Source organism: Myzus persicae, unplaced genomic scaffold, assembly GCF_001856785.1.
Source record: "Myzus persicae strain clone G006 unplaced genomic scaffold, MPER_G0061.0, whole genome shotgun sequence".
NCBI lineage: Eukaryota > Metazoa > Arthropoda > Insecta > Hemiptera > Aphididae > Myzus > Myzus persicae.
The window spans coordinates 747,512-770,345 of NW_019104333.1; the positions used below are offsets into that span (position 1 = coordinate 747,512).

Consider the following 22,834-nt stretch of genomic DNA (forward strand, 5'->3'; position numbering starts at 1 on the left):
ATGTCGATAAAATTTTTTCGCACGGTCAAATAACTTAAAAAGTAATACAAGATTCCTAATAAGTTAAAAAAAATTTTTACCGAAAAGGCAAATTAAATTTTTATGAGCGTTTGAAGTTGAAATTTTTCCAACATTGGATATTCACTCGATTTCTAATGTAGCAATTTTCCTATATTGTTGTAATTCAAAAACGAATAACTGTCAACACTTAAAATGTACACCATATGTTTATTTCATCAATTCGTATACTTGATAAATTTTTCAAAATATTTTGACTTGTTTTAAGCTCTATTGACGAACATTCTGAATTTTCAATGTTTTTAGTATTTTTTTTTTTTATTAATGTCAATACAATTTTATTTTTTGGATCAAAAAGCATTACAATTTAATACAAGGCTCCTGATATATTGTTTCAATATCAGTTGAAAAATATTAAAAATAGATAGGCACGATTTTTTTTTTTTAAAGCATTTAAAGTTCAAATTTCAACAACTTAAATGAAATTGAAAATTGAAAAATGATTTTATGGTTAAAAATGTATAAAGCTAAGGATTGAAAATTTAAAACAAAGTTCCACTTAAACCATTTTTTCAGTAACTAAAAAATCTAAAAAATATTTTTACAGACATTTTAAGCTCAAATTTGGATAAAATTACATATTAACACAAACAACAACGACTTTTGTCATTTTGTTTTAATTTGGTTCTAAAACAGCCCAATTTTACATAAGTATATCTTTATATGTAGGTAATATTTTTCCACCATCACTGATAATTTGAGAATATTATTAATTCAACCTACAGGCTACCGTATTAATAATAAGTATAATAACAATATAGTAGTCACTCGATAATTCGAAATTCAGGGGACCTAGTTAAAAATTCGATTTATAGAGGTTTTCGATTTACTGAGGGAAAAAAATAATTCGAATTAAAGGGAGGTGAAAAATTGTATATATGTACTACGTTTATTTTGACATTTACTTATAAATAAAATTATTAATTGATATTTATTTACCATACATATTATTATATTTTACATTTATTTTTAATATTATTATATTGTACATACCTATTATTAAAAAAAACCAATTTTTTTTTTTTTGTGAAAAATTGTTGGCCACAATCTGGTCCATAGCGTGTCTAACTTACTGATATCATTGAAAATTGTATCGCATCTTTTTTCGTACATTTCAGATTGCTCAAAATATTGACGTTCCTAATCCTGTCATATAAAATATAGATTGACATAATCTTTATACATTTGAACTCATATATAATCGGGTTTAAAGAAATTCGAATTACAGAGATTCGTAAAAAAAAATTTCGAATTGTAGTGTGCCTCACCGCGGACAGACATTACGAATTATAGAGGGGATCGGAATACATGTATTTTTTTCAAATATAGGGGTTTTCTCAGGGGACTTGGCGTTTAGTTCGATTTATGGAGTTTTTCGAATAATCGAGTGACTAGGTACTGTATAAAATATCCTAGACTGACATACCGTCACCGCTCACTATCGTTTTTCGTATAAAATGATATTACATTCGAATTCAAATTTAATACAATCCATGACAGCGACCTTCTAGACACCTAATGTACAGCAGAGCGACAAACTTACCCGCTTTTTTTTATGTGCCTTATATAAAATACACTATTTAAATAATATTTAAATTATTATCAAGTACCTAGGTACATATGTTAATTTTAAAGTTGCAAATGGTATTCAAACAGTAGTATTTTGAATAAGTTCCTAAGTTCAACATGTATAATATTATGATTTATGAATCATGATGAATAATTTATTATATATTAATTATAATAATTGATAATAGCGGGTAACAGTATTACACTAACATGTTTAATTGATTATAGTAACCATTTATGAACTAAAATTGTATTTACTGTTTGTCAATCATTTCATCATATTTACCTTCACCCTTGGGTAACTTAACAAACAAAACTTTTGCATTTTATGTTGTGTAGTACTATAGTGTAATTTTTACTTTTAATTACTATGATGTATCATGCACCTTTCTATATTACTAAGAGCTACAATTTATTACAAATAACCAAAAGTTATCACCAAACAATTTGTATAAAAATATATTGCATTTTACAAATTTTAAGAGGACACTACAGTACTACACCCACAAGACGTGTCAAGACAGTTAGTGAATAGATGGCTGAGAACATTATCTATGAAATATCTTCTTCTTTTTTTTTTTTTGATATTACTTATACAAACAATTTTTTGTTTCTAAATCCATTATTTTTGTGTTTCTCAAATTTACCGTGATTCCAATACCAAAAAAATTAAAACCATATTTCACAATAAAAGTTCTCCTATAAGCTGAAAATATTGTTTCTTATTTATGAATGTAGAATTATAGCCCTCTTGTTTTTTTTTTAATATATAATATTATAATACATGTATGTAAATATAAATATATATTAAATTATATTATATATATAATAAAATAAAATATGCACTAAAACTAAATTTGGAATGGTTATAAATTACTTGTAGACATCAGAAGAGCAGTTGTTCTTCATATGGGCATTTGATAGAATTCATAGAAGTCTACAATAATATATTTTTAAAATAGATAAGACTTCTACCAAGTCTAATAATATGGTAAAAAAAAATAAGACGTACTACATGTTTTGAATAATACAAAATTGGCTCAGTTTAAGTTTAGAAGTAATCAATACAAATTCAAATATTATCTAAAATTACCAGCAATTTCTTAAGTTTGGAGATCTATGTGGTGGATAATTTAGCTACACTTAAAGTTCAGAATGAAAACTAAGTCAATGTCAAGGTCTGCCTTCAAGATATGAAGAGATTGTTTTTTTCAACTGCCCCTCCTTTTTTTAACATCTTTAACCCATGTCAACGTTTAACACTTGGCTCTTTTACCTACAGGACCACATACTATTTTTGATATCCTGTATTATGATAATAAACATATGAGTTTAATATACAGATCACACAATATTTGTTTTGTCTCTAATTTTTAAGTTAAAATACTGTTATGTGGATTTTATTTTATATTCAATTCAATAAAAGGTATATTTTCTAAAACCACAGATGATGAATTTCTTCATGGTTTAAGTTTTAATACAAATGATGATTTGTAGTAACCATTTGAATCAGTTGTATGGCGTTGAGACAGATGAATGTCTGTCAACTGTACGGTTCCAAATGTATAATCATTAAATTTCTGCAAAAAATATTAGATAAACAATATTAAAACTGTAATGTGCTTTAATTGCTTGTTGAGTATATTAATAGATATAACAACTAAGTTAAAGATAATAACTAATTAAATTCAAATTGATTATTTATAGAATTTTTTATAAATTTATTTTGTCAATCTTACTTCAATTATTTTTCTAGCATCAAACGTAAGATGAGATTTATTGCCAGAATCCCCATTAACACTAGATTGATACTCGTAAAATCCAGAATTCATCAAAGTTATATGTAGTTTTACATGATTATTTCTGGGTTGTAACGCCAAATCTAAATTAAACGAAAGTATATAAACAATAAAACTATGCTTCTGATAATCTGATGTAAAAATTATTTATTCTATTTACCGCAGTCTTGGAAATATGTTTGTATTTTATCCGCCAACATTTGAATCTCAGGATTTTCCACTTTAGCATATAAGACATTCACTTCTGACAGATCATCATTCATACAATCTAATCCAGAAACTAATATGTCTAAAGATTTCAAATTCATAGGTCTAAGGAAAAATATTAAGGTTATTAATTGTATTCAAGTATTATAGATGTACATTATACATATTATTTTAATTCTATACTTTATTATAGTATTTTCACACTGTTCCATCAATTGTACAGCTATTTTTATTTCTGCTGCATCGCATAGAACAAAACAAGTAATTGTTAAATGAAGTTTAAGTTGATTTTGAAATAAAAGTTCAGTGACACCACGGCACTGGCCACATTCATCAAGAACCATTTCCTATTATATCCAAAATTATTTAAAATATAAACAATCAATATTCAACTCAACGATAAAACCTTTTAAATTACAAAGATAATAAGAATAATATATTAGGTTTTAAGTACCTTGAAAGCCAAAAAGTTATCAATTACTATTTGGTTAACCATTGGCAAGGACACAAAATGAGTCATACTCTGTTTTAATCGACCTCTCTTTACAATTGCATCAATTTTTGATTTAGCTGCAATAATTTGTGCCCTTTCTTCTCCTTTTATAGCTTAAAATTAAATAAATATTACGATTTAAAATAACATCTTAAATGATAATAAGTGTACAATATGTTTAATGATAAATTTCAGATAACTATATACAGTTAATATTAATTACTAAATATGAAAATAATTAATTGAGGGCATTAAGTTAAGATTAAAATTTTATTTTGTTTTTTACTATATTTAAAATTACCGGGGAAAATATATCATTATATGACTTTTTACTAAAAGATTCTTACTTTATAGTGGATGCTATACAATTTTAAACAAATCAGCTTACTTATTATACTCTTTTCTTTCACGTTAGGAATTTTAATTCTAGTTTTTGTTTGATATTCAAGATTTTTGAGATTCTCTCGATTTCTACCAATGATCAAACCATAAAATGTACTAAAATAAAAAAAATGTCATCAATTTAAAATTCTTTATAGGCACCTACTTAATAATTCCTTATTAAATATTTAAAAGTTATTATTTTATTCAAACACAAGAAACACAAGAAGAACTTCTAGAAACATTCTGAATCATAGAGAAAGACAATTTGTTAACTGGCTTACTACAGTCTTTGACTGCAGTTACATTTCATATAATTTAAGTATAAGATTAATATCCAAATATGATATCAGTACATCATAGTACAGACCTAGAATGAATTAATACGCAACTAAGCAAACAGTGATCGTCAAATGATTTTTTAATGGGATGAGAGGGGATGTAGCTGATTTTTTTAACATTCACTATTGGTTTATAAAAGTATAATTTCTGGTTATAAGATGATATCTAAACTCTAAAGTTAAACAATTTATCTTCCTCATTATCACCCCTCCCACTCCGCACATTTTACCAATACCATTAAACAATAGACCGATTAGGACAATTGAGTTTTGGAGTTTTGTAGGCCTGCGGATACTGTAGCTAAAGGAAATATAATCAATTTAACTCTAATCATCTTGTTAAACAATAACTCACTTTGGCACTTCTAGATTTAGTACACATCGACCACCTTCCATGTAAATATTCAAGTCATCATATTCTTCTTCAAAATCTATAAACATAACAAGAAGAATAACAACACATTTTATAGACATACCTACATTGTGAGCAATGCATTTTAGGATATGGTTTATCTATCAAAACCCTTCATTCATAGTATCAAAATCTGTGCACCAAATGTCCTTTTGTCACAAATACTTGTACATTTTTAAAATATCTATCGTTCTATATAGTCATTCATTAAAAATCTCACCTTCTCTTTCGACATAGGACGGCAGGCTTTCAGACATTTCAGTGTTATGCGGTTGTGTTTCAACTTTGTCCATTTCTGTTTCTACACACTCGTTTGGATAATAATCAGCAGTATTTAGACGATATTTTCGACCATCAATATTTAATATCCTTGGACGTAACACATCCATATTTCGCTCAAATTTATGTTTTCCAAATAAAAATGACTTACTCGATAATTAAAATTAAATTTAAATAAAAAAATTATGAACCTACAGAAGATATTAAGTTCTCATACATTTGTCTCTTATCAATTCTGAATTCTGTTCTGATAAGGCATGTAACTGTCACGGAGTGTAGTTATCTTCTAAAGTCGTTCTGCATATTGTATTGCCTATGCATATTTTAAAAAGGGATTTGATAAACATATTTATTTTTCAATTAATGTAATTCTAGACTGCAGATGAATAAATAATAATAATGCAATTATTATTCAGCTAATAAAATTAAATATTAATTATATCAATACCTAATATTAAAACAAGTTATTAAATTATTTAATACTTAAATATCAATTATGTTAGTATGTTACTATAATACTATATTATCACCTGGTGAGTGGTGAGTCAAACACACGTTTTATGTATTTCCCGATACGAATTAAAATACGTATCTACGAAGTTTAATATTTTTTTGTTTATTTAAATGATTGCCATTTTTACAGTCTTATAATAGATCATATAATAGTTATTATGATTGGGTATCATATTCTGTTAATCACCATATTCTGTTAATTATCATATTCTGTTAATCTGTTCTGTAATATATTTTGTAATTTAGGTTATCGAAGGAATATTATATATTATAAATAGTTCAATAGTTGTCTTGACCGACTTTGTCCAGGCAAAAAATGTGTATTTTGAATAAATATATTTGTAAAAAAATAGATATGCCATGATAAAATTTCTTTTTTTCTTTAGAGATCCTAGGCATAATTCGAAATAACATTTAATACATTACTAAACAGTATCTACAAGGGAATGGGATTTTAATGATTCTGTAGAATGCCATCTATATTTCTTCAGTTCTTTAACAATTTAACACAAACACAATACACATTGCTAAATGTCTATATTAGTACATTACATTTTCATCAATAAATTATATCATGAGCAAGATAATTGTGAATTATAATTATTTCAGACTTCTCAATTCATGATAAATAATATCATAATTCTTTATACCTATTTTATAGCAGACAACGCGTAGAATTAGGGAGGGGGGTAAGGGGGCTCCAGGGAATTCGCAAGAAGTTTCGACAACGTCGTCCATACCGCAAAAAAAGGCTATAGCCCCCTCCCCCCTCCATTCAATTCATCACTCTACACCGACTACACCAATGTTACATCATTAATGTAATCAAATAAATACAAGCAAACCATGTTCATGACGTGAAGTCCAGAACCCAATCTTATATTACTTCTTATGTTAATACAATACTCTATAGTCTATGTACAAAAACATAATGACTAGCTAATAAAAAATGGGCCTCATTAAATATTGCATGGGTGCGGCGTCAATAAACGTGTGTCAACTACTCAACTATGTTACTAGTTAATGTCCGTATTCAGTTTCAGTATATTATTGTAATATCGTTTCGAAAGTAATTGACTGTAATTAACTGATATAGTTGGTATACAAATTACAATTATTACGTTAATGGACGCGGCAAAATAATATTGTCAAATGTCAAAATTAAATAATTATGCACGAAGTTCGTTGATGGAATCATGTCCGGACACGTTCCCTTATCTATTGCCTATTACCACAGCTATATGTAATAACACTAATAACTAATAAGTTATTCTATATTATCTGTGCTATTACTAAGTTTTATTATACGTTATATTATATATGTTCCATTCGACTATTTGAAAATAATTCGACAATTTTTAGTTTTCTTTTCGAATGGCCAACAGCTTTCTACGGATTCAAACGGCCTTGACACACTTTTCGGGCCCCCAATAATCTCAGTTATCTACAGTTATTCCCTTATCAGTTATCAGATAAACAGATCGATTAGATAATTTTACAATAATTATATTGCAGTATTATACTATTACCTACCTACTTGTATTTTTCATATTCGCATTATTTTTTTACGCACAAAATCTGTTTAAAAACTATCTGATAATTTTCCTTGACAATACGGTTTCCGATTTAACAATTTCCATTAACTATGGAAAACTCCACTGAATCTGAGGTATGTATCTATTGGCACTTCAATGTCCGCCATAGTTACGTTACAGAATTTGTTTTGCAGTAAAATATATAATTATTTTATGTATTTTTATTTTGGTACATAGACGTTGCTCGACCATGCAAATATTGGTATCACAGAAGCAGACAAGCGTATGAATTCAGCATTGAGCCTTAAAGAATATTATACTGTGTACATCATTGAAACAAAGTAAGTAATTGACAAAAATGTTCTTAAACCGCTATATTATTACTTATTACAACCTATCAAATAATTGTTTACCTTGTGCGTGAAGAATTGACAGTGAGGCATGGGCCGAAACAAAAGGAATGCAAAAGTTGTCATTGGCAACCCGACGATATACAGACTTTGTGACACTTCACAACCACTTGGGAGATAAATATCCTTGGGTTGTCATACCGCCACTACCAGAAAAGAAACAATCTTTCATGTGGAACAGTGAAGCTGTATCTGATACTATGGATCCAGATTTTGTTGATAGAAGACGTGCAGGACTAGAGAGTTTTCTAAAGCGAATAGCTGGCCATTCGGAAATAGGTTATGACGAATGTTTTCTTAAATTTCTAGGCGAATGTGATAATTGGATGGATCCATCAAAGTCACATAACAGTGAGTCAAACATATTTATTACAAACAATATGAAATATATAGTTAAAACTATTCAAACTATTAATGATTTTGATTACAAAAAAAACCTATTCTAAAATCGCCGTTTGTATGAATTAAATTTCAGACATTTTAAAAGATACAGAGCTTACAATTAAAACAATGAATGCATCATTGAGGGGTAGAAATTCAGATAAACGGTTTGAAGCAATTAAAACATACAGCAATAAATTACAGGTATACCTCATACCAAATATGAATTTCATTAATTCATCTATGTTTGATAAATATTTTGTGTTTTAGGGTTCTTTAAATAAGATATTGACATATCGAGCAAAACAAGCAGAGCGACTTTACAACGTAGACATGATACATTTACATTATGGTAGAATTTTCAGTGAACTCAGTGCTGTTGACAATGATATTGGCGATGCAGTTCAGGTACCTATTATCAAACAATGTTTACTTTTGTACATTAATCTTAAAGCCACTGAAATAAAGCTAGTTAAATTTTATATAAATAGGCAGACATCTCGTACAATACCTATGGGCCATGTTAATAATTAGGCATCTTTTCTTTTTCATATAATTATAATCATTCATGGAAATAAATTCTAATTGCCTACAGTTTTATAGATTGACAGTTTAGTAATAACAGAATACAAACATTTATTTATTCATTTATTTGAGACATAAAGGCTTGCACCCAATAGTACTAGAAATATACAAGGAATAAAATGTATTAATTTATTAAACAAAAATTCATGTTGATATTATCACAATGTTTATTTACTAAAACGTCATATTAGGAGTAAGAACGTAGTCCATTATATTTTAAAAATATATAATATGGCTACAATTTAATTGTAGAAATAGAATACATTTGTAATCAAAAATTAAAATTACTTTTCAATTGAATAATGAAGAAAGCTGATTGGTACTCTATTATTATTGGGACCCAAAAAGAGTTCAATTTTATCAGGAAATATTAACTGTGAGTCAGATTTATTAAAATCCAAATAAATTTTTAATAAAAAGGAGAGATAAATAAATGTATGTTTATCATTGTATACCTATTATATGAAAATAGTATCAAATATTTTTGTTATAATCAGTAATATAAGTTTTTTTTTATACTCAGAGAACTGGTCATTATATGGACTCAATTGCTTCAGCTATTAGTCCAGCATTGGAAGATGAAGAGGTTATTATGGACCAATTAAAAGAGTAAGTAATTTTTGTTATTTAATAAATTTAAATTATTATCTTTTACAATGCATTTAAATTATAGTATGTTAATATTTAATATGTTACTCTTAGAATAACTCAAGTTTGAAGTCAATACTTCTGTTTTTAAAATAATCATCTCTTATTTAATGTGTTACTTTATTAGTTACTATGTATTGTTATTAACATATTTTTAATATAATATGTTTCTTCTAGGTACTTGGCTTTTACAAATTCTCTGCATACTTTTGTCAAAAACCACGATTCACTGCATTACAACTTAAATCAGTTAAATAATATGTCAAATAATAAAGGTAATTTTAAATTATTTGTTTTGCTTAATTAGTGTATGTATACAAATATACCATGGAATAATATTTCCTAAATTATTAAAACCTTAAAATATAAATAGTTTACGAAGTACATATTATTGTCCTGTTTTCAAGGCGCGAACAATCGTGAGCAGTTTATTTGCCACTTATAAAAGTGCATGCTTGCCAAAAAGACATGTTTAATATTTCACAATAGGTATCACTTGATTTTAATATATCTTTAATATTTTTATCAGTTGTGACATTCATCTGTAGGACACTTAAGGTTAACAGAACTTAATATTCACAGTTTAAAAAACCTTGTTCACTGTTTCAAATAAAGACTAACTATTGTATTTCTTAAATATTACAAGCAAATATTTTCTATTATTGAACTGTAATCATCACTAATTTACAGTATTTTGTTACTTAGATATTGAACTTTAAATAAATGTTCATTATGTGTAATATGTTTTAGAAACTAGTGGGATAATGTCCAGACTTTTTGGTTATACTGCAGCAGCAGCTGATCGTGATACAGCAGCTATAGAAGCTTTTGAAAATAAAAAAATAGAGGCGAAAGCAAATTATTCGTAAGTAACTTTGCTATAGGTACTCTATTCCAAATAAGTTAATAAGATGTGATACATTCACAGATCAAATTTAATTATATTTAAAACGCACTTTTGGTCATTTACTATAGGGTTTTGAGTATACCATTCTGTTGTCACAATAAAGTATTCAAGGACAGCCAATTGTCTCGGAATCAAACTTCAATAATTTATTTTAACATATTGTACCTTACTAAACATTTCTTATTTTAAAAACAATATTGTTTTGATAAATCATCTAATAATTAAGTTAGTGATTTGATTGATTGACAAAATCTATTTTAAAATTTCTTTCCCGGCTTCATGACGCCAATTATTAATGAATATATTCTTTTTCCTGTCTGTTCCCATTGAGTCAGTTTTTGTTTAAAAACGTGTGTTATAGAGTGCTGAGTGCTTACTATATTGCGTGTGGTATTCTAGTAACAAAAAATTGTGAATTAAAGTGTTAGTGGTTGATCTCAAAAAAGTAGTAACATTTACATTTTTCCTTTACAAATTATACAAATTTGTATCCAGGTTTAAATAAAAGGCCAACCCTATTTTTTTATCACAATATATAAGGTTGGTGTTGATTGGAACATCTAGTTTTGTATTACATGTATAATGTCCTCTTGACCTGCACTAATAGATCATTTATTCAATATTTACTCCATTACTTATTTTCTAATTGAATAAAATACATTAATACTAACATTGTTCATATTGAAATAGTAATAAATTTTAAATTTTATTTTAGTGAGTTTGTTGATAAATCATTAGAAAATTATAAGGAATTTGAAAGACAAAAAGACTTAGATCTTATGAACATTCTCAAAGATTATGTAGCTTTCCAAACTAAGTATGCTCAAAAGGTTTGTATATTATTTAATATAATTTAAAATTTAAATCTAGTATATTAATACCATAAAGAAATTATCTAGTCAAAATTTTTAATAGTTTATAAACTAAAAAAAATGACACTTTTTTTCCTTTTTTTGCCTTGTATTATAGTTTGTTAATATTTAATAAAACTGTAAACATGTCCGAACATAATTAGGTAATTGTTACTTTTAGTTTATTCTGTGATTGAATTAGTTATTATGTAATATTTAGAATATACTGAACTTACTGAACAAAATAACTTAATTTATAAAATCAAACTTTTTTGTTAATACATTTGATACAGATACGATCCAAAAATATTTAAATACTTTTTACAATCATAGGGATAATATCTTATATTACATTTAATATTTCTAATGTTTCTAATTAAAATTTTATTTTACAGGGGCTACAAACGTGGAAAAATATTTTACACAGCATCCAAAGTATTGAATAAACCATTGCAGCCTTTACATATCATAGTTATTTAAGTCAATTATTAATCCATTTTATTCATCATTGTGTACCTAAACAGTCATTTGTATGTTTATTTAATACTGGTTCATTCCAATATTGTTAAGAATAATAGTCTACTTAAAACTGTGAATGCTACTAAAGAATCACTGAAATAAATTATAAGTAGGCGTTGTTCTAATTCATTATATTGTTATTTATTTTATAATTAAACCATATAACCTTTTACAAATTCATCAAAGCACATAGTATTGTATTTAATTAATTTTTTTATGCAATTTGTTAGCTATTTATAACACTTGTTATTTATCTGTACATAGTATTATTAGAACCTTAATGTGCCTAACTGAGATTGGTAAAATCTCAATAAAAATGTATATTAATTCTTCAATATTTTTTTTGTAAAAATTAAAATTGGTTATATTTTTGTTTATTTTATTTATGATTGTCTATTAAAAACATTTATTTTAATAATTTCTTTATTGTCCAATTAAAAGTTGTTACCAAATGTATATGTATATTTATTTATTTAATTGTATTCTTATTTAGGAACTAAATGATTCTGTGTTTTATATTATATTCTAAATTTTTATGGGCACCTAAATTAATGCTATTAGATATTTATATTTATATTAATTAAAATATTAATATAAATGTTGACAAATTAAATTAAGTTAGTTACCTAATGTAGTGTTTAATATCAAATAAGAGATTATAATATTCTAGTAAAGGCGAACAATTTCAAAAAAATTGATTTTTAAAAAAAAATTATTTATTATGTTAGAACTAAAAAGTGTAAGTGAATAAAGAAAGCGTCAGAAATCCTAAAGGTGAAGTGGACGGTAATGAATACCAATAAGTTTCTCTATTTTATAATCAATGCTAATTTTAAAATTACAAAACATGTTAGGTAAGTTGTAAGGGCTTTACCAAAAACAATGCCACTGCAGTACGCGCTCTACAGTTTTTACCACTTTATAACTATATTTCGATTTTCGATAATATTATATTCTCGCATTAAGTGGACAGTGTAAATGTGGTTTTTATTGACGAACACAAATTCTTATAAATAAGTTATATATTATTAAAAAATAAAAATTATTATATACTATCAACGATCGTCATCGTCATCGTCTCGTTATTCGTTTCATTATCATTAATTAAAAACATAAAAATAATTGGGATAAATTAAAATAAAATAAATAATTGGGAAAAATTAAAATAAAATAAATAAATATTAAAATACTATTGTACCCTGTTTCTCAAAAATGCATTAAATATGTCACATTTATTCAAAAAAATTGTCGACCAATGATTAAATACAAGTTCAAAAATTATATCATGCAGGAAAATAGTGCTAAGGACATAAATTGCGTAGTAAAGCGCATACGACAAGATAGCCAGTTGTAAGTATAGCTTAAAAAGTAAGTACCTACGATAGCCATACATTGTTTTTTTCATCAAATTTAGAGGAAAAAAATGTTTTTATAATGTTTGTGTAAGTCGAAGGATACCTACGACAATTTTTGAAAAAATAATTTCATTTTATGTTTCTAGTAGGTACCTATAACTTCCAATGTCAAAAACAGGAAAATCCGATCTGCTGTATAGTACAAACTATGACTTTCGAATGTACCTACTACCTACTAATACTGTTATTGAGAAAGTGTACTCAAGGTGATGTCTGAGGGGGGTCCTGAAATTTCATCAATATCTTACAAATTTTTAAAATAAGGGATGAGAATGCTTAATGAACCACTCTGTACAATTATTTTTATATTATTTTTAACCAAATGTCAAGACAAAAATTTAGTATTGACTAAAATTCAATATACATGTGCTGGATCCAACTAGGAGAAATTCCTGGATACGGCTTCGGGTGTAGGTTACAGTAAAGAATATATTAAATTTGAATTCAAATAATTCAATCATAAATCATCAGTCATTGTACACAAAAATTGTGTTGTTATACATACGATTGTGAGGGAAGAATAGTAGACTACATCAAAACGACTCCTTCATTCTGATGTGTATCAGTGTTTACTTTCTTGAGAACAAATTATTATGTACCTAGTTGAAAATGTATAAAATGTTCAGTTTATATAAATAAGGATTGAAAATGTTTGAAAAATACATTAAATACTTAATGAATTACAATTTAACACATCCATTACAGTGAACCTTCCGGCTTCCACCCACCTGTACAACAGAATTTAGAATAGGGTACTTTGAAAATTCTAAATTTGCCTACACCTCCGGCCACATAGAGCGTAGTACAAACAGTTTCTTTCAGAAACTAGCTCAATCTTAGAGATCAAAGAATTTTTCTACTAAGAAAAGATAGTAAGACAAAACTAGACACACAAAAAAAAACCAATCTTTAAAAAACCAAGAATTCAAAATATAGGACTAGATTACATTATATTGATTAAATTGAACTCAATTCAAACGCCATTTTAATATAATAATTTAATATTCTAAACTCCCCTCCTAAATTGTAAGTACCTATTATGCAAATGTTGTGCTGGTTAAAAATGAACATTGCAGACAACCGACATCGAGCATCGGGACAAATCGTCAATTCTAATAATGCTAATAATATTAAGGCACTAGCAATAAAGTTTTTTTTAAATAAAAGTAAACAATTATCGATTTCACGATTAACATAGGTACCTAGAAAGTATTAGAAAAAAACACAGTTGTGAGATAACAAATAGGATACTTTTAGCAAAAAGTTATATAAATTAACAAATTTAAAAAAAATAATCGTGTGCTCAAAATTGCGTACCTATTAATAAAACGCAGTACCTATAGTATTGCTTAACAAATTAGATTTAGGGATATCTTTACATAAAAAGTCACAGTTCAGTCTTTTATGCACCTATATTTAGAGTATTTATTTAACATCATACCTATGTTATTAGTTACCTATTACGTTTTTCAACTAAATCAATGTAGAAAGGTAATATATTAAAGGTAATATTATACTCCAATAATAATATTATGTCTTGAATTTAATATATAAATTAATAAATTATAATTTAGATTTTTGTGTATTTGCATTAAATTAACTTTGGTACACAAACACTCAGAATGTATATTTTCCTATAATTTCACATTGAACTTTTAACGCACACCGTTTGAAACGGTCTTAAGCAATTTTATTTGTGAAAGCTTATGATGTCATTGTCATGTTCCATTTTTGACGGCGTACATATATTCCACATTAATCTGTTAATCTGGATTTTAATAAATTGACCGTATTAGACCAAAGTGTATTAGCGCACAGGTGGAGCAATGAGCGGTATTATTATTGCCATAGATGTTATATTACAGCGATAATTTATTTTTTATTTTATTTTTAACATTTTATTATAATATAAGTGTATATATAAGGTTACAGGAATTTTAATTTTAAGAAATGTATACTGCAGAATATAACATATTATGTAAGTTTAATGAAAATAATTATAGGTATATAGGTATATATTTTTATTTTTACTATATTTATCATGGTTAACCTAACTTAACGTCTTAACCTATACATGTACATTATACACACACCTACCCACGCTCACACAAAAATTGACATTCGCATATAGGGTAATTTCTTAGTATCCCTAATAACAGTTATTTTCTAGGTAAATGTAACTTGAAGCCGAAATAATGGCTACCGCCTTAACATTAAAAAAAAAACCATTCAGACCCTAAAACTTTTAATAAGTACCTACTATACGTATCTACTTAAAACTTAAACATTTTTAACAACTGAAAGTTTGAAATTCGATTTCTATACAAATAAATCTTTAGAAACATACTCCGTTTATAAATATTTTTTCAAAAATCACCGTTGTCGCAGTGACTTATTTGGATAATGCAAAAACAAAAAACACAGAAACTTATGTTTTCAAATATGTATAGGTATTAGGTAAAATATAAAAATTACCTAAAAAACGACTATTTTACAAAAGAGTCGCCTTGTGTGCATATTTCGTGCAGTGGTCACTAGGGCGATGTTTGTGTATGTGTGTTGTTTGTTCGTGAATGATGTATGCGGCGGAATATACCTGTAATATCGACCCACTCGGTGTTTAAAATACAATCTAGCACCATCGACCGCCCACGCGCGGGTTGAACATTATTACATATTGTTTTTTTATTGTTAACATTATTATTATTATTATTATTATTACCTATAAATTAATAAATTGTACATGTTGTCGATCTAGTTTTCCTGCGTACAGCGACCGTCATTCACCGTCAACCGCTGCCGGCCGGATGACGTCTGGCGACGATCAGCTACGACCGATCGGCTCGACGAGTTGTCCGCCGGCCACGAGACGCACACTCCATTCGTCGTCGTCGGCCGTGAGGAAAGTCGACGACGGTGTCACCGTGTGGGGCGTAACTGTCCGGTCCAACTGTCAGATCGCCTTGCCTGTCTTCGGCACACTGTTCCTGGTCGTCGGCATAGTGCTCACAGGTATATGATGCTTCCATCGCTGTTATCCGGCCGCAATATAGATAGACCGTAGCTGGTCGAAATCAGCGCCAATATTGTAAGCGATACATGCCTTAAGAAATAAATTTAAGTTTAACCCTCGAACGCCTGTAGAGGTAGGTATCTATCTTATTTTGATAAATTATATTATTGCTAGCTGATGACCTTTTGTAAAATTGACATGAATATAGTAATAGAAGGTATACTTCAATGTAGAACTGGTAATTTCCGGCCAATCGTAAGTGCCGGTAATATTAACTATGGTAACTATTCAGTACGTAGGCACATAATGAAGTCGGAACGACGACGCGGGAAAGAATGTTTGATGACTGATATAGTATAGAAATTTCGAATTTTATCATTATTATACTCAAAAATAACACGTGATGGACGGAAAGCAGAATTGCGTAAAACAAACATGCTTAAAATAATTAGTTAACATTGAATCGAAGAATGGTTAGCGGCCAATGAGATAGGGTTAACCAAGATTGTTTTCTATTCATTATCATTTATACCTATTCCATCAGTTTTCATAAATCCAATTAGATTTGTATGAATAGGATTATTCCTATAATCTACTCATACTTTTATACTTAATAATTCTCGGTTGTTATGCCTAGTAGACTGGACAGGGGTGGAACCAGAGGGAGCCCTGAGTCTGTGGAACCCCACCACCTTAATGCAACACTTGGCGATGGCGATGGTGCGTTTTTCTCGCCTCCTATTTTGGAATAGTTCGAAATTTCGATTTATGATGACAAAAAATGTAAAATTATATCACAACTATTTGAAGAAAATTTTGCTACGTTCGCCACATCAAACGAAGTATGAATTCCTGAATTTCTTAATTTCATATTTAAAAAAAACGCACATAGATTACATTTAACTGGTCAACTGACAACTTAACTAAAGTAATAATATAATAATTATTGAGGATAAGTGATAACTGATAACCATTTTTCCATCTCTCATAAAATACATAATATGAGATGTCAAAATACGACACCCAACTTATTTACCTCACTCAATTTAATATTGACGTGATAGGGACATAACGTTAATATTTGAATAATAAAATATAGAAGTATAATATAACCCTTATCGTTTTTATGTGATAGTATGCATACATATACGTTAATAAAGTTCTTTAGCCTGAAACAGTGAAACATTTGATAATATTATATTTATATTTTATAAATATAGTAATACATTTTTACTTAATTTGCAGTATACTAACATACGGTAAAAAAAAAATCCATTAGAAACAGTTCACCGGTTAATAGGGTCGTAGAAAGCTTAGATAGTTAAAAATTAAATTGAATTTTAATGTAATTAAAAATGGAACAAATGTGTGAATACTGAATTTAATCTGAAATCTCAATATATATTTAAAATGTAATCACATGCTTGAAAATATAATATTATGTGTTTTAGTTTTTGAAAGTCTTACGGCTTATTGACACTTTTGTTTAGTGAACTCAAATGGTCTAGTCTCAATGTGAGTCCAATAAGCGACGATTATTGTATTATTATGATGTATGTTAATATTATTGAATATGTTCAACACGGCGCAATGTGTAGGCAATTTAGGACCATTGATTTATTTACCCTCATAATCGTATGATATATTATTATGATATTTATAAGTTTATAATAATAATTATATAATTCAGAGTTTATGGTTTTTCAATATTAAGTTATATCACTAGCGTCCAGCTGTATGTATAATAGCAGTGCTTGTGTATTGTTCTGATAAAATACAATTTGTTCACGCAGTGATATCTTATGGCTGGGTAACTGGAGGTGGCGAAGACGACACGAAACGCAAGTTCTACTCGACGTCTGACAATGGACGATTGTTGGGGCCTATATGTTTGGTCGTGTCGATCTTAATGTTTATTGCGACAGCAGTGCTCCGGACAATTAGCACAAAGGCCCGTTTTCGGCAAACTCGAGTCGGATTCCACTGTCCCGTCCACGGTGATTTCTTTCCAATTAGTCCTGGGCCCGATCCGAGGAAATTTTCATGTGAGTGTGTATCGATAAATCTAAGTATTTCCAAAAGCGATCTTTATAATACAAATCTTCAAGACTCGGAATTTTGATAAGCGCACAGTTTAATCAAAAAACCGAGAAACCACAAAAAACACAAATCACACTGTCGGTGTATTATAATAGGTACCACCTTTCCCGGATGTTAAATATAATTTAATATTATATATACGATAATTTAGTAAAGTGTGTTTGTATAATGTTTGTTTATCCATATTATAACTGAACGGTGATGTTTTCACAGTTTCTACAGAAAACATTGATAAAGACCCGTGGACATGCAACTGTTTGAATCGATCAAAAGCAGACTCGCAGGAAACATTGGCCATCGAAGACTTGCCCCCGCAATGTCCGCACAACGGCGGGCACGGAAGTACCAGCAGGAGTCCGAGTCCTGTGTCTACTTGTCCGACGCCAAAACCATTTTTGATATTCACTGATTCCGCGCATGGGTGGGTATTAATAAATTCAGTGGTCGGGACGCTACTAGTTTTTTTATAGTGCTCTAATGCTACAGCTACTTCCCCAAGACTTTTTTTTCAATGTAGTGCGCTGCTTCTAACTCAATTGTTCGAATGTAGCGCGCTAATTTTAAGCTACATTTTTTTTAATGTTTTAATTGAAAACTGGTAGTTTATAGTTTGTACTGCTTTAATATTTGTTCACTGAACGAGATTTGACTTCAACCGAAAAATTCACTAATACACCCATCATTATTGTCATTGGTTATCATACAATTTTAACCATCACCAAATAAGTTGATGATAGCGGTGAAATAATGATAATTTTCGCTACACTAACCGAACATATCTAGCGCGCTGAAGTACTTTTACTAATTTGGATGTTTTATAGCGACGCTATACGTTAATCTCTACAAATAAAATAGCCTGCTACTTATTTTATACACGGAAAATACTAAAATATACTATATACTATATATATACCTATAATACTAGTTACTACCTACTATATCCGGCCGAAAATAAAGACACTGCAATAATGTTCATTATATTTATCCGTTATGTATTACAACACGGTGTCTCAGCTGGTTCAAATATTTCTTCCGTAGTGAATTGAATGAGGTCAACTCATACGCGTTGATGGTATGTTTAAATATTGAAATCTTCCAATTAAGTTTGCATCAAACGCTAAAAGTTTTGATAGATCGCAGAAATCAATTTTTATTCGTAGTGGTTGAGATACATTTTAAAAACTCTGTTAAAAGTTTTGAACCACAGCTTTCGTCCCTTCATTTATTCAACCCTGACGCTTAATGTCAACGATTTTTTTGATAATAATTTGAAAAATACCAATCTGATCTGGCTGAGTTGTAATTTTGTTTTTCACGTCAAACGTGTGATATTGTAATACTTTTTCACCTACGACGTTTTCTCAGTGCTTGCAAGGAACTTTACAGCGGAAACACTTTATTCCCGGATGAACCGTTTGGGTCTATTCGATCTCTGTCGGTTCCCAATGACAACCTGACTGTGGCGTGTTTTCCCGTCGAACGCTCACATGAACAGTATTTGAACGTGCCTGAAGATGCTTGGTCCCACAAGAGGTAGGCAATAGGCATTGTATATATATTTATGATATTTTGATTTGAATTTTTATGAAATGATCTTGATGTGATTGGCAAGTGATTTAAAATATATAAATTCACAAACATTATAAATATTATAATGTGTAAGTGAGATTTTAAAAATCAGCACTGCCAATCACATGTTATATAATTATAAAATCTTAGTTATAAATGTAAGACTAATTATAGGTGTACTTACATAAACTTAAAAAACAGGACCAATAAATTACTGAGGAAATGTGAATGTAGGTTCTTCGTATCGTGATGCACTCAGAAGATTCATAATCTTTAAAAACCGAGAGAATGTATTTAATAATCGTATTTAAAAATGTTTAAACAGTTGAATAACCGATAGATTAGAAGTTAGCTATGAATGATCACTGATGCCGGTTTCAATAATAATCCAAACATCTGAAAAAACAGAAAGGCCACTAGATAGTAGTTTAACTCACTATTCCTGAATGATCTTTATAATTGGTTATGAATATAAGGTTTCAACACCACGGTTTATCCACATTTCACAAAATGCGATTACCGGTTTTTTCCATAATATGAATTTATAATACACTGTTTGTATACTTGCCTTCAACAAAGATAAGGCGTATACATAACTGAAAATATTAATATTGTTGCTGACAATTTTTTTGCATATCTCGTACGTTATGCATATTATATTGTCATGCGTTGGTCTGCCGACGGGTGTCTACTTGTCTGTGTCAAATTTTCTAATGGCGATTGCTGGATTATGTTTTCAAAAAAATTATTTCAATACATTATATTAATTATTAATATCACACAACACAAAAATATGAAATAAAATTTAATCGAAGACCTTTACAATGGTTGTGCTGGTACTTGCAGGTGATACAGAGTTACACACCATTTAATAATACATACATATTTAAAATAATAAATCAGTGAATAACTAACTTACAGTAGAGCCATATAGGTTATAAAATTGTAACTAATAACTAACAGTGTATTATAAGCGAATAATACGGTTTAAACGAAAATTAAATGTTTAATAGGTATGTATACCAAAGCATTATTCACAAGTCACGGAGTATTGAAAGTAAACTTATCGTTCAAGTGACTTAAAAATCAGCTTTTTTGTCGTTAGTCTTCACAAGACTTCTAGTTCTATTGTTATATCTTATATGTTTTATTAAATTATATTGTAAGTTTTTAAACATATCAATTTTTATTTTGTCAATTTGTCATACTATCTAATAAATTGTAAAAATATGTAATATGCCAATATCAAAATATATTTAAAAAACTTAAAATATGTTTTTAATAAAATAAAACATATAACATTAAAAGAGTACTTACCTATATGTTTGTTTTTTGTTCATTTTAAGAGTAGTTCTATTGAAATAGGTACTAGAGACAATAGAGGCATAGATAATCCTCGAATTTTGGATTAAATGACTTCATCGATTAATTGATTTTCGTATTATAATATTTTTTATTTTCTATTTTATTATTCTTTATGTTTTTTTTATCCATTCAAGATTCATAATTATTTTTTGGATGTGTTAAATGTATTACTACAATATACGAAAAATTTTTCTCATAAATCGTAGATGACGTTCCTGTACTCGCAATGTACCGTACGAATGAAAACGATATATACATATTATAAAATATGAGATAGATAAATAGATTATAGATAAATCGATCGACCGTAGCTCGACCATGACTGAAGACCATGATTTTAATTATATGCGAAACACGACCACCGACCGATCGACGAATGAAGATTCCGACTCGACCAGAATTCGCTCGTCTCTAATCGGCACTCTGTTCCGATTAATTGCCCCCAGTGTATTAATTACAGTGATTACACTTTTAACTTACCTTTTAACTAAACATAGCTGTAGGTATGCGTTTTTAAACAACGGTGTCGTTGTACTTTACGCATATTTATTAATTATTTTAAACATTATTATATTGCAGTTATTACTGGTTTTATTCTATTTACGAGTGAAGCGTAAAAGTTTATTAGTATCGAAATCTGTGTAGAATCGCATGATTAAATTTCTAGAAAAACTTAATAACATACTAATAATAATTACATGTTCCCCGAAGATTAAAGTCAGTTTGATCCATAAGATCGCTGCAACGCCATCTCGAAATTTTTTTCGTCAGAATGATATATTATTTTTAATTACTGTGTTTTTTTCTATTTTGCCCACGACAGATTGAGTTGTCCGAGTCTGCCATCGGCGGGAGATGAATTTCCACAGCCGGTTCACAAGCCTCTAACTCCACAGGTTGTAAAGGTGACACGCGAAATTAAATTCGTCACACCAGTAGACAAGAGCCCATGAGTTTATTAATCAACCATGTCAACCATTCCTGTTGCTGTTCAGACCGATAACGATTCATAAATTTATTTTATGAATTCAATAATTTGTGACTTTCAGAAATGTGATAAATCCATAATCCATAGTTAATTATAGGCATATATATTACGTCTAAGCGCCATTTTTTTTCTACACAAAATCTTGTATGATATCTAAACTAAGTGATAAAGTTAAATTATTTTCTTAATAGTATATAGCAGTTAAGAAAACAAATCAATTAAGTATTAATGTTCCTTAAGTATTAATGAATCAATTTTTTTTAATAAACTTCCTACATTTATTCAGACAAATAATATTGTATTTTTCACAAATTATGAATTCAGTCATTTAGCTAGATATTATACTTACTATATCAAAATATTAGGTACTTTTAAAATGTTTGGCATTTTAGCACAATATTGTTAATCATTTTAATCATAATACTTCTATGTTATAAAATATATAGAACATTACTAACTATGTGTTCGAAATTAAT

At 28.4% G+C, this 22,834-nt stretch overlaps 3 protein-coding genes across 4 annotated transcripts; 2 read left to right on the forward strand and 1 right to left on the reverse strand.

Annotated features, from left to right (window-relative positions):
- Window positions 1-2,434: 2,434 nt before the first annotated feature.
- LOC111041262 (activating signal cointegrator 1 complex subunit 1) lies at window positions 2,435-5,809 on the reverse strand. The gene is made up of 8 exons (XM_022325496.1): window positions 5,501-5,809; window positions 5,224-5,299; window positions 4,535-4,644; window positions 4,108-4,259; window positions 3,837-4,000; window positions 3,607-3,758; window positions 3,387-3,529; window positions 2,435-3,227 (listed from the first exon to the last, which is right to left on the reverse strand). Exons 1-8 carry the CDS (start codon window positions 5,667-5,669, stop codon window positions 3,108-3,110), a joined length of 1,086 nt encoding a protein of 361 aa, XP_022181188.1. The 5' UTR covers window positions 5,670-5,809; the 3' UTR covers window positions 2,435-3,107.
- A 1,577-nt stretch (window positions 5,810-7,386) lies between these two features.
- LOC111041261 (sorting nexin-4-like) lies at window positions 7,387-12,053 on the forward strand. Its single transcript, XM_022325495.1, has 10 exons — window positions 7,387-7,741; window positions 7,845-7,948; window positions 8,034-8,368; window positions 8,493-8,602; window positions 8,669-8,806; window positions 9,507-9,592; window positions 9,809-9,906; window positions 10,382-10,496; window positions 11,254-11,368; window positions 11,785-12,053. The coding sequence occupies exons 1-10, from the start codon at window positions 7,718-7,720 to the stop codon at window positions 11,833-11,835; spliced, it is 1,176 nt and encodes a 391-aa protein (XP_022181187.1). The 5' UTR covers window positions 7,387-7,717; the 3' UTR covers window positions 11,836-12,053.
- A 3,767-nt stretch (window positions 12,054-15,820) lies between these two features.
- Window positions 15,821-22,364, forward strand: LOC111041274. Of its 2 annotated transcripts, none has more exons than XM_022325512.1 (5): window positions 15,821-16,335; window positions 18,130-18,381; window positions 18,650-18,857; window positions 19,802-19,969; window positions 21,019-21,095. In XM_022325512.1, the coding sequence occupies exons 1-5, from the start codon at window positions 16,131-16,133 to the stop codon at window positions 21,086-21,088; spliced, it is 903 nt and encodes a 300-aa protein (XP_022181204.1). In that variant the 5' UTR covers window positions 15,821-16,130; the 3' UTR covers window positions 21,089-21,095. The 2 variants fall into 2 exon arrangements, with proteins under 2 accessions (XP_022181204.1, XP_022181203.1); XM_022325511.1 differs by lacking the exon at window positions 21,019-21,095 and adding an exon at window positions 22,194-22,364 and having other exon boundaries at window positions 15,825-16,335.
- The last annotated feature ends 470 nt before the right edge of the window (window positions 22,365-22,834 follow it).

What these genes read in the sequence shown, in the direction of transcription:
- LOC111041262 (XM_022325496.1), bottom strand. Translation starts at nt 5,669, where the DNA reads ATGGATGTGTTACGTCCAAGGATATTAAATATTGATGGTCGAAAATAT. An exon ending in ATAACTTTTTGGCTTTCAAG is followed by an intron (nt 4,001 to 4,107) that starts GTACTTAAAACC and finishes TGGATATAATAG; the next exon opens with GAAATGGTTCTTGATGAATG. An exon ending in ATGCTAGAAAAATAATTGAA is followed by an intron (nt 3,228 to 3,386) that starts GTAAGATTGACA and finishes TATTTTTTGCAG; the next exon opens with AAATTTAATGATTATACATT.
- LOC111041261 (XM_022325495.1), top strand. Translation starts at nt 7,718, where the DNA reads ATGGAAAACTCCACTGAATCTGAG. An exon ending in AAAACTCCACTGAATCTGAG is followed by an intron (nt 7,742 to 7,844) that starts GTATGTATCTAT and finishes TTTGGTACATAG; the next exon opens with ACGTTGCTCGACCATGCAAA. An exon ending in GAGGCGAAAGCAAATTATTC is followed by an intron (nt 10,497 to 11,253) that starts GTAAGTAACTTT and finishes ATTTTATTTTAG; the next exon opens with TGAGTTTGTTGATAAATCAT.
- LOC111041274 (XM_022325511.1), top strand. Translation starts at nt 16,131, where the DNA reads ATGACGTCTGGCGACGATCAGCTACGACCGATCGGCTCGACGAGTTGT. An exon ending in CGTCGGCATAGTGCTCACAG is followed by an intron (nt 16,336 to 18,129) that starts GTATATGATGCT and finishes TTGTTCACGCAG; the next exon opens with TGATATCTTATGGCTGGGTA. An exon ending in CGATCCGAGGAAATTTTCAT is followed by an intron (nt 18,382 to 18,649) that starts GTGAGTGTGTAT and finishes ATGTTTTCACAG; the next exon opens with TTTCTACAGAAAACATTGAT.